Raw genomic sequence first — 14439 nt, forward strand, 5'->3', positions numbered from 1 at the left:
AAGTGCTATCCTTGCGTTTTGTGTTTTTGTGTTCTGTCAAATGGGGCTAGCTGCCTGGCTGGTTGGGCTAGTATGAGTCAGTCAGGCATCCAAATGGATCATCGGGACACACCAACACATCTCAGCAATCACCTACACTTCCGGATAAGAAAACAGGAAAAGGAAAGAACAAAAGAAGATGGATGGTGCGAACATAAAATAGAAAACAGAAAAAAGATGGCAGCATGTAGCAAAACAAATAGGGTGTGATAAATAATTTAACCGAGTATTAATTAGCTACGTTTGCGTTTTGTGCTGGATGCATTCAAAAAACGACGCGAAACCGATCTCATTGTCTGTACGGTGGTGCGTGCTGTGCGTGTTGTTGTTGTATACTTCTTACATGCTAAAAATTTGTCACCGATTCATTTTTTTAACTGTTCCTCCTTTTTCTTCCTTTTTTTTGTTTGTGCAATTTCAACAACTATCCGTGTTGCACGATTTGTTTTGTTTTTGTTAAAAATTGTACTAACTAAACTCGGGGAATGTGTTGTAACGACGGAGAGGTGCTAGCACCAGTGATGTAACTCTTAGCTGGTGCTATATGGTGGAACTTCAAAAGCTGTCGCTTTTGTGAGCCGAACCTTGCTGTTGTTTACAGCAAAAGCATCCTACGTCGCTCCACGAATGTGTGGTAGATCTTCTACGCTGCTTAGTGGTAGCCACCGTGATGGTGCGACGGTGTACCGTACGTCTGAGCGGGAACGTCTGCGAAAGAGGGAGAGAGAGAGAAAGAGAGAGCGAGATTCGCACGTAAGCAATCGAACTGTTTGCAAAAACAAAAAACAAAGGCGTGATTTTGCTGACAAGCAATTAGAAAGAAAGTAGAAAAGGGAAAAGTGACAATGTAAACAAATGGCCGATGGACCGGGTCCAGTTTGTTTGTTTTACACATTTTCTGGAAGGTTTTTAAATTAGCACCACAGGGGGGAGGGGCCGACTGTTGGACTATGTTCCGTCTGTTTGGCACTGCTCTGGTCAGTTATGTTGTTGCTGGTTGGAACAGTGTCGATTAGAAGCGTACTGAACGGCAGTTATGAGATGCATTTTTTGTTGCCGAGAAGGTATAAAAAGCAGCAGATAAAGTAAAGCCCAAAGCAGGGCAGGCATGTGAAAGCCGGAAGTGTAAACATTCCACAAATAGCTCGGGTGTGGTGGAATGTTTAGAAAAAAAAAAAAAATCATAAATAATTCATACACCAAAAAACGAAAGAAAAAAAAACACCAACACATCGAAAATTAATGAGAGAAATGAATAGCTAAATAAGTGGACATTCAGCTGGCCAATCGATAGCACGGAAAGCTATCAGCTAGCGGAGGAACAAAAGGGAACACAGGAAAGAACAAACACATCGACGGATGGCAATAAAAACAAATGGCGGGTCGTGCAACTCCGCGCGTGGAAAGGGAAAAACGAAAGGGAAAGCAGAACAACACAAACAATCTGTGCGTCCCGAGCGTGTCACATTAATCCACCTGTGAAGCTGAATGAAAGTGCAAACCTGGCCTTCTTGTGATGCTGTTCAGAAACTCGCCCAAGTGTGTATGTGTGTGAGAGAGAGAAAACAACAACACAAAACAAAGAAAAAGACTAATGCCACCCGTTATCGGACCTGTCTGGGTGGGGGTGTGTGAAACCATTACCATTGCTGATGGGCTCGTTAAGAGTCGGACAAGAGAAAAGAAATCTCGCCTAAACAGCGGAACAGCTGCGGCACGCAGCAATCCAATATGAAAACATCACCGATACCGCATGACCGTGAGCCGTTTGTGAATGTGTGTCTATAGACGCGCGAGGGAGACAGTGTGTCACCGGTAAATGATTGTCGAGAGTATATCAGGCGGAAGTGAAATACTGATAAAGTGACATTTTGACAAGCAAACGGATCGGTTTGGTGCTGTCATCTGCCGTACGTGGTCGCTCTTATTATCCGTATCCGTATCGAAGCGCCTATCGATCGTTAAGTGAAAGTTTTGGATATTTTCTTCTCCCTCTCTCCTACTGGACCTGCTCTGGAAACTCATTGTCCTTTGACCAGTTTTGTGTTTTTTGGGCATTGGACATCTTGCTTCTACGCTGATGTGCGTGATACAAATGGGGGAAGAAATCGGATTCAACTTAGCTGGTGGGCAGGAAGGGGACGTAGGAGGAGAAGGAAGGATGCTGTGTGATGGTAGGATTGAGAACGAGTTTCGTTAGGGGTTAGGGGTTAATGGCTTTTGAAGTTTTGAGGAATTTCTCCATGTACGCTTACGTTGCTGATGTTTTCTCCAGCAATTCCACTCGGGACAAAAGTTCCCACAGTCATGCTTCCAAGTTTTCTGTTTCGCGTCAGAACACAAAACTCAGAACCTGATGTAGACCCTCGATAACGGGTTCCGTTCGAAACATGTGTGTTTGGAGTTTTTGACAACTCCCGCTTGGAGCGTTTTATAGCTCCAGCCCCGTTATAGGCAATAAAGTTGGAGTTTTCGTAGATGCTCTTCTCCAGGAAGAGTTCCAGGAAGATGAAAGCATCTCATAAAAAAGCGGCGAAGCGCTGAAGGGCATAGTCAGCCGCGTCAAGAAGAACTCCAATGGTTTGTTACGTTCGTTTGTTCGGAAGGCAACGGTATAATGTGCGCTTCGGTTAGAACCACTTTCACTGTTCCGCCATTGACCCTACGCAACCCATGAAAATGAAACCGAAACCATCCCAAACGAAGAGTTCGTTGACTTTGTGTACTTACTCGAAACGGAGGACACGGCACCGGCCGCAGCAGACGACGAAGCGACACCACTGGACGAGAGCAGACCAAGACCAGCGTCAGCCTGAGCCGAGCCAGACGAGCTAACGCCAAGACCGATCGGGGCCTGCACCTCCTCGGTGTTGGTCTTGTACTTGATGAAGTAAACCTCCGGCTTGCTGGGCTTGGTGACTGGCGGTGTGGGCAGGTTGATATTCTCGAGGGCATCGGGCTTCTTCACCAGCACGTACACGATCGTCTTCTCCTCGGTCTGGGATTGCTGGAGGGCGAGCTGGGCAGCGGACGGCTGGACGTGCGGCGTCTTGATGAAGATGATCTTGTAGTGCTTCTGGCGGAGTCCGGGTGCGATGATCTGCTGCTGGAACGACTGTTCCGGCTCTGGCGGTGGCACGTGCACGTAGATGTGCTTCTGAACGATCTGCTGCTGGGGAGCTGTGAATATTATTTTGTTTGCAAGAACATTTGCATTAGTTGTTGAAGTACTTGAGATCGCAGAAGAGCGAAGGGTATGATTATTTAACAACATACCGGCAAACGAAGCCGTGTTGACCTGGCTGTTGCTGAAAGCGTTTGCGCTAGCGCCGGAGAACGAACCGCTAGCACCTCCGGCCGACAGCGTATCGAAGAAGCTCGCACCGGATGATGCGGTGGCAGCCGAACCCGAGAACTGTGACGTCTGGCCGAAGACGGCAGGCTGTGGCTGAGGCTGAGGCTGGTACGGCGCAGGTTGGACATAGTTGTACCCACCGTGACCACCGTGACCTCCGTGATGTTGATGGTGCTGATGGTATCCACCGACTGGCGGTTCCGGACGTGCCACGACCATGGCCACACAGGCAAGTACCTGCAAAGCAGATAGCGAGCAAGTGCATCCGTTCGCACGCATTGGACAGCGGGAGATTTTTTTTGGGGGTGCGATGAAAGTTAGGTGTATTGATGAAGGCACGAAGGTATGGAAAGAGAACAGAGAAACAAGAACGATTACGATTGAGTAATTGCGGGCAACGCTCTGCCTTCCATGCTTGGTGCTTTTTCCCCCAACAGGAATCGTGCGGGATCGTGCTGGTACGAGATTGATTGAAGAAGTTGACTAGGGACCAGCACAGCAGTCCGGGCGATTCCGACGGCCAACAAGTGGACACAACGCAATGTCCCAGTGTTGGGTGTATGGTCGCACTATTGCACTATTGTTCGCCGGTCTGCTCATTCTAGGTTCTTGCACGGGCAGGAAAAGCACACTCGGGAGGCACAACCGAAGCACACGAAATCATATCACAAACCATCACCACTTACCACTAAAACTTTCATGGTTGCTCGGTTTTGTCGGTTTTGGGGAAGCACACGTAACTACAGAACACCACAGGTACACTTGCAGGCAAAGCACGCCGATAGACGGACCCGGTTAGCCGGAACACTCTACGGACACAGATATTGACGGATGAACGGAGCTGGCTGCTGATGTGAGCTGCGTACTGCTCGAGCTGTCTGTGATGATCGGATATTGTGTACGGTCCGCTTAAATATAGTCATCTTCCCCCACCAGGCCGCTACAACCTGCGGCGGGCCAGCGTGGGTTTCTTCGTCCTGGCGGACCCGTTCGGAGGTTTTGGTTGGTGGTCGTCGTTGTTGTTTTCTTCTGCCCCGTTCGGCGAACAAAAGGTTTCGGCACAACGCCGACAACGCGCAGGGATTTGGAGATGGACCCAAAGCCCGACGGTGGATGCTGCTGTCCTGTGGAAGAGTGCAGAGATGCGAAGACTACGTAAGTGAGAGTGAGTGAGGCCGTTGCGAGCGAACGACAAGGTCTGTGGTAGGAGTGGGTCTGCGGTTCCTGGGATTGCCGACGCAATCCCTGGTAACCGAAAAACTGCCCCTCATCTCCCATGGTGGCATGATGATGAGAGCCTACCACCACCACCACCACCATGAGGGAGAAAGTATTGGGCGGTGGTCCGGGCGAGCCCGGGATGCTCCGGGAAGGCGGGTGTGTGTGTGTAGGACGCACCAGCTCTTCGGGCAGATATCTGCGGCATGGTTTTGTTTCGGCAAAGAGGGAAGGACCCAACGGAGTCGACCGGAGGGATGTGGGGAACGGAGCGGTAGTGGGTGGACGGGTGGGATCTGTGTGAAGGTGAGAGTGAAAGAGAGTGAGAGTTGGTCTGTTGGCGGTGTGTCCAGCCCAGGGAATGTAGGAGATAATGCGAGACACAATAAAACCATAATATCATCATTCACACACCGGTTTCCGTAGGCTTCGAGCGTTGCTTCATCATTTTGACCGAGCAGCACACACTCAAACGCACGCTCCACAGTATTGGAAAATGCATCTGCTACACGCTCATCTTTGCTTTGCCGGTGTGCCTCTTGGGCTCTTCTTCGCGACCACGAACATGTACAATGAGAAGCGTGTGCGCGCGCGCTTGACGTTTGAAAATTGGACACACCGGTACTAAGTGGATCGTCAAGAATAGATACACCCGAGAGATACGATTGTTTAACGGCAGTTCAACCAGCGTACAATTAGATCATGGGCGTCAACTAGGTAAAAGACTGTTTAGGTGTAACCTGTAGCAACTCCATCGTCTGTGGTCCGGAATTGCTGGACAAAGAAAGTGAAGAGGAATTCTTCACGAATTGGTGCTTATCGAGGTATGTGACACATAAGATAAACGTCCTGGCCGTCCACAGTAAAGTAAAGTAAAGAAGCCAAAAATAGCAGACCAAGACCTCTTGAAGTTGAAGGAGAAGTTACATCGTAGGAGTTTGTTTGTTATATAGATACTTTACAACAAACTGTATTTAAAAGATTTCTTCTTCTTCTTTTTGGTTTAACGACTTGAAAGGCCATCCAGAGATCTAAAAGCATACCAGACTTTTTAATACAGCGAAGTTGGATAATCAGTCCTCAATATGAGGGAGTGGTCCGGATGAGATTCAAACCCAGGTCCTCCCTGCGTGAAGAACGGCGCTACTGTCGCCTCAACCGATATATAATAATATATTGGAATTGCCCGAATATTGCAATATCTAGTCGTCAATTTTAAGGATGATCTTTATGTTTATATTCTGTCAAACACTTCTGGATATATACTAGCTAAATGCTGATAGGAGCTAACTCGATTGTACATCAACACGCTAACCGCCCTGTCGATTTTGAATGACTTCCCATCAACTTTCAAGTCATCGGTGATGGACATTGCGATTAACGTGTTCATCTCTTATCTATGATTTGCCAGCTATAAGAGATGACGGTCCATTAGGCTCAATCGAAGCTCAGTATGAGGCTTACTTTCTCGTTTCTGGGTAATTTCTTACGATTCCTTAATCAAATTTGTTCGACTTTCAATGTACTCTTAACGTACCCAATCCAGGGGACTTCATTTGAAGCTGGCGAGCCTGGCCCTATCTTCCTGTCACACATTGCCCGATGAAGCCGTCATAGTTAAGCCTCACGTCCACCAAAATGTCCAATTCCATCATATGCGCACATTGCATAAATTACCGTCATCAGATGCACGGTGATTATCCACGATTATACACACGGCCGATAATGTCCCGGCATCCTTCGGAACTTCGGAATCGGAAGCCTATGCTGTTCAGATTCACTTTCGCTTTTGCGGCACACTACGTCCACCTTTCCCTGCTCATCTTCGCTTTTTTTCCTAATCTTTCACCAATAATATTAATAAAATAGGCAGGCACAAAAACAGACTTTGGTGGAGTGGTGACATTTTTCCGCTTCCGAACCGACGCCTTCTTACATAGGAGAATTACCGTTTCACCGCTTTTTCGGTATTTTCGGTGTTCGAGCGCATTCCACCCGTCACCGGACACAGCCTCCGGATCGTCAATTCACCTTCCTGCAGAGGCCGGCGCTGCACGGGAGCTGAAGAAGAGGAGGAAGCAAAATCAAACCCCCAACCAGTACACACACACACACACGCTCTCCTCAAAACAGATTCAAAGAGTTTGTTTTAATTGTTTGATAAATTTACATTTCCAATTGCAGGGTTCGTTCGTCGCGTGTCTTGCTGTTGTGCTGTCTAGTCAATCACATGTCTAAGAGCAACAAGCTTTCACGCTTACTTGGAATCTTCCAATTGGTTGTTGAAAGTACATCAGCTGATGTACATGTCACCGGAACCGCAGAGCAACCCCTGCATCATCTGTTTTCGGGTTAACCATATACCTCGCTTCTCGCCCAGTTTATAGCCCATCATGTCGATGATGCTCGGTTTGGGTTTCAGGTGCTTTGGTGTCTCCGTTGTTATTGATATTCGGGCTTTTTTTCGACGCTTTGCGCTTTCTTCTTCTCATCGTCTCTTTCGCTCTCCAGCCATAACCAATTCCTACTACTACTCTCCTCTTCCACTCCCACCCCAGAGGTTCCATTGAGCATTTGTTGAGCCGATGGTGGACTCTTCTCGAATGTCACCAATATCGACATCTCTCCATAGCGTCAGATCTTCGGTTGAATAACGGACTCGGTGCAGGCAGTCTGTCCGGACATTATCCGGTCCGCCCGGGTTGGGTAGCTGGGAACTCTAAATCTCCAACTAATGTCTGGATCCGTTCCGGATAATCGTCCTGACACGGTTCATAACACTTTCATTTTCTCTCGCCTCTATCGCTGTTGCTCTCTATCTCGCTCACGCACACACACACACATCTCCAGCAATATTTCGAGCGATTCCGGATGTGTGTTAGGAATCAAGTCCAATGATTTAGAATTCATTCCATTACTTGCTGATTTGTCTTTCCGGTTTGCCTGCCTGTGTAGCAGATGCTAAAAGTCCTATTTATTACTATTATCATCATTATCCCACAGAGTGAGGGAAAAAGTGTGGAGAAAACTGGCGCCATTGGCGTAATATTCGTGGAAGGCCCAGCCAAACCATGTGAGGACTTGCAGGAGGAAATGCAACATAAACAAAGTCCAGGCGATTTAGGGTATGATGATATCTTGAAGCCATAATTTCATTTGCAGAAATCTGGCGAAATGAAAGCCGGCCTGGGTGTGTTAGAGGATTTCTAAATACTATTGGTTTTGTATTGATTTCTTTGGCAACCGTAAAACTAGCAAAAACTCACAGACACACACTTTCAGAGAACGCATCTTCGGTACATATCCTAGTCGAAAACACAAGCGTACCAGCTCACAGCACGACTCATCGACAAAAAAAGTGGTTTGTTGCCGTTTTTTTTTTAACATACCAGACAAGAGATTTCTTTTTTTGCTGTTGTGTGTGTCAGCCGTTTTTTGTTGTTGCTGTTGTTAGGTTTTGGTTTCGGTATCTCGGTGTCTTATTTAAATGTCACGCGATTGAGCAAAACTGGTGGAACTCGAACTCGCGCGAGGTTTTGTTTGTTCATTTGTGAATCTTATGTTTTTTTCTCTCTTCTGATTTTTTTGAGTTTCTTTCTTTTCTATTTGTAACGTTTATTCACTTTCATTTGCTTCTATTTGCCTATTGTCTAGCGTGAGGAAAATTAGCTTTTATTTACGCGTCTTTTCGTAACGTAACGTCTTCGGGACCAGCGGGCGGATCATTGCGGATCTTTAACATTCAATTAGCGACAAGTATTGGCCAAAGTAAGTTTGCCAAAGCCTCCTTCACCGTTGAGCGTTGGTACAGGCCTAGTACAAATAAGTTTGATGAAATCGTGCCCGTTCGTTCGGTTGCGGAGGTACGTGCGTGCTGAACTTTGGTGATCTTATGGCGATTCGTAACGTAACGGGGTAAGTTTGCGGGTGATAGGTCAAGATGCTGTTGGTGTCCGGCCTTGCGAATCTGCAAACAATCCGTCTTTGGATAAGCTCATACGCTGATGCTGGTTGGATAGGGCGAGTGGACAGTCCTCCCCCGGGGCACAAGGTGAGACACGATGCGTGAGATTGTATCGCGTTCGAAATTAGTAATGTGCCTGATGGAAGATCTTCTCCGGTACGCTAATGAACCTAATGCTGCGAACCCGCCATCATCAAAGCCGTTTCGATTGGAGCAGGGTCCTTTGGTAAGGCGCTTTGATACGCAGGGTATTTGGGAGGATTGGGGGAATCGGCCGGGGATGCCATCATCCCACAGTGAAAGAGTTAAAGGGTTCGCACTTCAGGTTCGAACATGGGAAGAGATGCAAAAGACCAGACCGAAAGCCAACTGGTATTGCGGTGCGTGAAGCAAATGCTGGAAGTTGGGAGAGCGTTGGAGAAATTGTCTGGAGCATAAAGGGCGGCAGATGAAACGGGTTCAGCAACTTGGGGATAGGGTCCTTCAGGGCGCAGGTATATAACGAGAGTTATCTAAGCAAGGGATCGTAATTATGTCAATAGATGTGGTATTCAAATCCTCTCAAGAGTTGTTTGTTTGTAAGCGTCGATAGCTGATTTCAATTCCGACGACTGGAGAAGAAGCTCAGAACAATTATGGCTGGCTACGATCGAGAGTACGCTTGGTGCATTCCTCGCGTTCGAGGAGGAAGTGCTGTCAAGTAGCTATCCCCAGTACCGTACGTTATCTAATAGGTTAAGGTGGCATTGGTAACGCCCTGTCTACTGCCGCGTCTTTCGTCTCGTCTAATTCTCGCCCGATTGCAACATCATGTAATAGCCCGAGATAGATCTCACCGTTTTTTTTTTGTGATGATGTGACCGAGCCGGCGAACGATGCCGTTGATGATGGAATGCTGACATGCACTCATCTCCAGAAAGGTCACACGGCGCCTTAAAGAGCAGCTGACCTCGGTACACCGTGGGGCACGCTTTGCTTAGAGTTTCGGTGTTTAGCCCATCGTCTTCAACATGCACGCCCGGCCGTAAGCGGGTGTCGCGCAAGAGATTCCTCGTTCCCATATTCATTCAGATATGGAGGTTGTGGGTCCGCCGAATAATATGCACCAGCAAAACCCTCTTTCCGGCTTCAACACCGGAGGAAGCTTGAGAGGAGGGTGGCTGCTGACGACACTTTCGCTTTTTGCGCTCGATTTCACCTCCGCTCGACCTCCCGGACGGATCGTCGGGATCTCTTCCGCATCCCGCCTTCCCCACCAACACCTTCTGCCGCCGAAAACCGTCCAACATTCATCCGAGGCGGCATCTTCGATTTTTATCGACAAGACACGACAACGACCGGTGGCTTTCCAAATCATATGCATCCCGCGTATGGCTTTCTCGACCGGTGTCACAAATATCTCTTCCCGGGGACTCATTTTCAGACTCGTGCCCGAAACAGCTCGCCATAATATACGCTGATAGTACAGTATCAGTCGATCAGTAACACTATTCTAGCGTGCATTGAGATATCGCTTAAATGTAGCCCAGTTTTTGGCCCTGGAAAGCCTGCAGCATCTGTTGACATTTGGCGTGTTTCAAAGGTGTTCCAGAATTGGTAACACACTCGCTCTCGTATCAGGTACGATGAGGTAATCAAATCCGTCAAACCAGTAAACAACTAGATACTAATCAACAGCCTCGAACCACGTAACGGACGGGCGAACTAGCTGGAGCAAGCTACCAGACGAGGGTTTTTAGATCCGTACGCCACTTCATTTCTATTGTTTGTGTACGCACGCACGTGTGTGTGTGTGTATCGATCACTCGGCAGTAAAAGTTGGGAGCTGATTTTCTAATGTGGTATTTACGAGCTCCGATATGCGTGTGCTCTCGTGGAGAAGAGGCACGAGTCACCATTGTGTTGAAGCTGGCAAATATTATGTGATATGGTGATGTTGGATTTTTTTTTGTTCCTTCCATATATTATCCGAGATGAGCTATCGAAACTGCTATCGTATTCCGGTGAAATTCAACAACTTTCTCAGGAAGCGTTCAGATGAAGCTGAAAGACATGATAGATGTCATTCGAAGTGCGGGCATGTAGGGTATGAGTACAGTGGATGTTTAGTGTACTCCTGTTGGGGTTTCTGGGATGACCTTGAAGAACCTTGGCGCGCAATTGTGGAACTATCGCTTCCAATTAGTTGTCCTCAAAATTAAGCTCAACCACTTTCACTGTGCGCCATTTTGCTATGAAGATGTCTCCTACCTGTCTAATCAATGTCTAATCAGTTAGGCACGAAGCCGTTTCCTTCCGTACCACGAAAAGGGAGCGCAAATAATTACGTATTGATAATTAACCAAAACAGTCTAAATTTCGTAGCAAAGCGGATACATTAATGCGTGCCTATCGGTTTGGTACTCCAGTTTTGCCACCTCCGGACACGTGTTAATTCATGGTGCATTACGTGTGCGGCCGACTGATGAAGATCATGAAGACATAATCGTGCGATCTTTAAAAACACTAGTCGACCAAGTGCCCATCCTAGTCTAGCTCTGTCCCTGTCACACTCTCTCTCTCTACGCATCGATGTATTTTATATCATACCAACCCACCAACATACCGGAGAGCTCTTGATGTATAGCGGTTTTTGGCTAGAGCTTTCTGTGACGCTCAAGTGCACGCTCAACTCAACTACATTAGTGCACTCGCATCAAGTGGCGCAGCCTTCATCTACTGTCACAACATTGCACAATGCGTAGATATTCTTCCTCAGTCTTTTCACCTGAACTGTCCAATGCGTAAATGGACAATCGTTTTGCGTTTTTTTCCAATTTTTGTTTGGTTGTTTTATTGCTGTCATCTTCTTTTTCATCACCATTTTCTCTCTTGTGAATGCATAGAGGTTCATAGAGGATGCTCTTTAGCAAAGATCCACATAGGCAATCGGTATTTGGGGGTATTGAGTAACGTAGAGGAGCTGGGTGCAAAGATGATACGATTTGGATGGCGTTTTGATGTTTCGGACCGCTGGTGGCGATCCAAACGATTGGGTAATGAAATTGGTCGCCTCCGAAACGACCATCCCATAAAAGCTTCGGTCTCACAGGAGCTGGGGCGTTTCAATGAAAAAAAATTGACCAGACAGACCCACAGAGATAGAGTCTCGAATAGCTAGTGGTTGTCTGGTGAAGACGAATGGATGCATCCGAGCATGGGCAATGGCTATCTTTCTTTCCTATGCAAGTGGATCAAATTGCGCAAAGCGTCGAAATATAGACGACACAGGCGATTGGGGCGTCAGGATAAACCGTACGGTGCGGCAAGAGATGGCGGAGATGGCCGTTTTGAGGCTCGGGGGAAAACGGTGTCAGTGTCAGTTGAATACCAAGTTAATTAGCCAACAATATGGGCGACGGGTCCTGGTGAATCGTGTGATGATAGGTATCACCGTATCAGGGCACTAATCCTTCGTGATGACACCTTCTCCCTAGTGGTCCAAGTACTGATTCACACTCTTGACTCTGATTTGCGGGAAAAGGTCATGGGCTTTACCGAACACAGCTAGGTTTCGTTTAACCTTCCTTTTCGGCGGGTTTTTTAAAAAAATTGTCAAGCACGTACTCGATCTCCTCCATAGCCGACGCCATCCAGATTGGTATCTTTGCTACGCGAACTTCATTTATTACTCATTTCTTTTCATTGTTTCGCTCAAGCGCCCTCATTTTTAATGTGAATATTGTGATTCTTTTGTTTTCTGTTTTCTTTCTTGTATTACTAGCAACATTTCTAAAAATAAATTATGCCCCAAGCTATATCGATTTCGTGACACAGAAGAAGTAGAGGAAGCAAACAACAACAAAAACTAGCCACGGAAGGGAAAGAGTACAAGAGTTTCCACACAGTAAACATTTTACAAAAAATAACTCACAGAAAAAGTTGCGCGGGGTCATGCGAGAGAGACACAACACAGGCAGCGCCCAAAACAAAAAAAAAAGCAAAAAACCGGGCGGGCGGGCGAAATCATCCGCGCTTAAGTGGACACACATATGCATAATTTATTGTTGCGCACCCGCCCGGCTGTGTCAGGCTCATCCTATCAGGTGAAGCAAGCATCCGGGGAAGGGAGGGTTTGAGGATGGGTGGGATTGTGGAGTGAGCTAAACTTTCGCGCAGCAGCCATTTTGGCCAATCTGTGTGTTTTTTTTCGCGCATGCACAATGGATTCCTGCTCCGGTTACATATCTTCACACGCGCGCCCAGTCCTCGAAGGCAAGTTTTATTCACTTTCGATCGGTTGGATGGTTGGTGAGGATGGGTTCGATGTCTGGTTAGGTTTACTGCTACGGCTCGTAATCGATCGGATATGGTTACGCAAACGGGGTGATGTATCGTGGGAGACTCCTTTCGAGGACAGAGGACCGAGAATGTGCGAACCTTTTGCCTTAAACAATCGTCTCACCAGTACTGAGCAACTCAGGTTTATGACGAGGTGGTTTCTATTACGAAGACATTAATATCCAGACATCAAGTCTATGTCTGATCTCTTCAACAGTTGTAGACATTTCACTAGGAAAGTTACAAATAATTGTGAATAAAATTAAGAGATTCTTCCTAGTTCACATCAAGTTGATCATTGAGTTGAGGGATGTCTCCAACAATGTAGATATTCCACAAGGAAAACTGCAAGCACTTGTAAGTCTAGGTGAGGACATTTTCCTAGTCCACGCTAAGTTCATGTCCGAAGATCCGAAGAGGTTGTAGACATTCTACATTAAAAATTGCAAATACTTGCAAATCATATAGGTAGATTTTGCCTAGTAAAGATATAGAGATCCTTTTCTCGTTTCCTTCCGTTTAGAACCGTTCCTCCCATTCTCCACCCTTCGTGATGTGGTAGATTGCAGAATTCGACACATAACCGGCACATCTGCCATCACCGTACCACTGGGCCGTTTTGTCATCTCGCCAATCAACCACCGCCGATATTCCAACCAGGCTTTGTCGCGCAGAAAGCCTCGAAACAGCTCATCGCGCCCAGGTACGGTCCAGTCCAGGTACATGCATAGCCTCTGCCACGTGTTACCGATATTTTGCGGCTTCAGAAACAGCCAACACCGTGGTATGAGTAGACATTGTGTTCTTGTGCGTGCCACAATCGTCCGGTGATGGTGACGTTCGCCCAAACCAAATACTGCACCACACCGCAGCGTACCAACATCCAGAAAGCGATGTACAACTGGTCCTTCCTGTGTCGGAGTCTTGTTGAAAGGGAGTAGAAAGTTAGATCTTCTATCTAGGTGGGAGAGATCTAAAAAGCTACCTTCAGAAAACAGATTGCTTTATCGGGATCGTATTCAAGCGTGCTGTCGTCCGGCTCGACAATCTTCCCAGAGCTAAACGTATCGTGTAGATTGTGGATGTGTTCAAGTTGCGACTCGGGATCTAATGTATCTGGGCAGGATGGATGAGGTGACGCTATCTCTTCTTCTGGTGATGCAAGCCGGAACTCGGCACGGTTTGAAGACGGCTGAGTCCTGAGCTCTAAGCACTGCATGATCATACACTGTCCGCTTAGCACCAGGTAGGCAAAGGGTAACTGTAGATCGAGCGGAATCGTCTGGTGGGGTGCGTACTGTACAACACGTGCCAGGATGCTACACTCACGAATCTGTGTTGGTAATGGCACATCACATTGTAACGATACGGAGAGAGCACTCGCAGCACCAATCTCCAACTCCTAATAAATACCTGATCTTCCGTCCAATGTCGGAAGTACTCGAAGTGTTTCAATGTGTCCCGCAGCTGTTCGTAGCTGAGCCGTATGGTGGCAACACCTCGTGCAGGTTTGCTGTTGTCGTTGAGGCTCATTGTAAAATTG

General features: G+C 47.2%; 3 protein-coding genes across 7 annotated transcripts in view; all 3 read right to left on the bottom strand.

Annotated features, from left to right (window-relative positions):
- Positions 1-691: 691 nt before the first annotated feature.
- On the bottom strand, positions 692-3613 carry LOC118502775. Its single transcript, XM_036035406.1, has 3 exons — positions 3316-3613; positions 2770-3219; positions 692-747 (listed from the first exon to the last, which is right to left on the bottom strand). Exons 1-3 carry the CDS (start codon positions 3611-3613, stop codon positions 692-694), a joined length of 804 nt encoding a protein of 267 aa, XP_035891299.1.
- A 481-nt stretch (positions 3614-4094) lies between these two features.
- The window catches only part of LOC118511217, a 32688-nt gene continuing 22343 nt past the window's right edge, over positions 4095-14439 (bottom strand). For 3 of the 5 annotated variants that reach the window (XR_004906126.1, XR_004906124.1, XR_004906127.1), the window contains one exon: positions 4095-4518. The gene's annotated coding sequence lies outside the window, so the exon portion shown is untranslated. The remainder of the gene's footprint in view (positions 4519-14439) is intronic. The other 2 variants (XR_004906128.1, XR_004906125.1) reach the window with 1 other exon arrangement.
- Positions 4304-14429, bottom strand: LOC118502826. The gene is made up of 4 exons (XM_036035545.1): positions 14310-14429; positions 13882-14229; positions 13504-13807; positions 4304-4518 (listed from the first exon to the last, which is right to left on the bottom strand). Exons 1-4 carry the CDS (start codon positions 14427-14429, stop codon positions 4304-4306), a joined length of 987 nt encoding a protein of 328 aa, XP_035891438.1.

This window comes from Anopheles stephensi, chromosome X, assembly GCF_013141755.1.
Source record: "Anopheles stephensi strain Indian chromosome X, UCI_ANSTEP_V1.0, whole genome shotgun sequence".
Taxonomy (NCBI): Eukaryota; Metazoa; Arthropoda; class Insecta; order Diptera; family Culicidae; genus Anopheles; species Anopheles stephensi.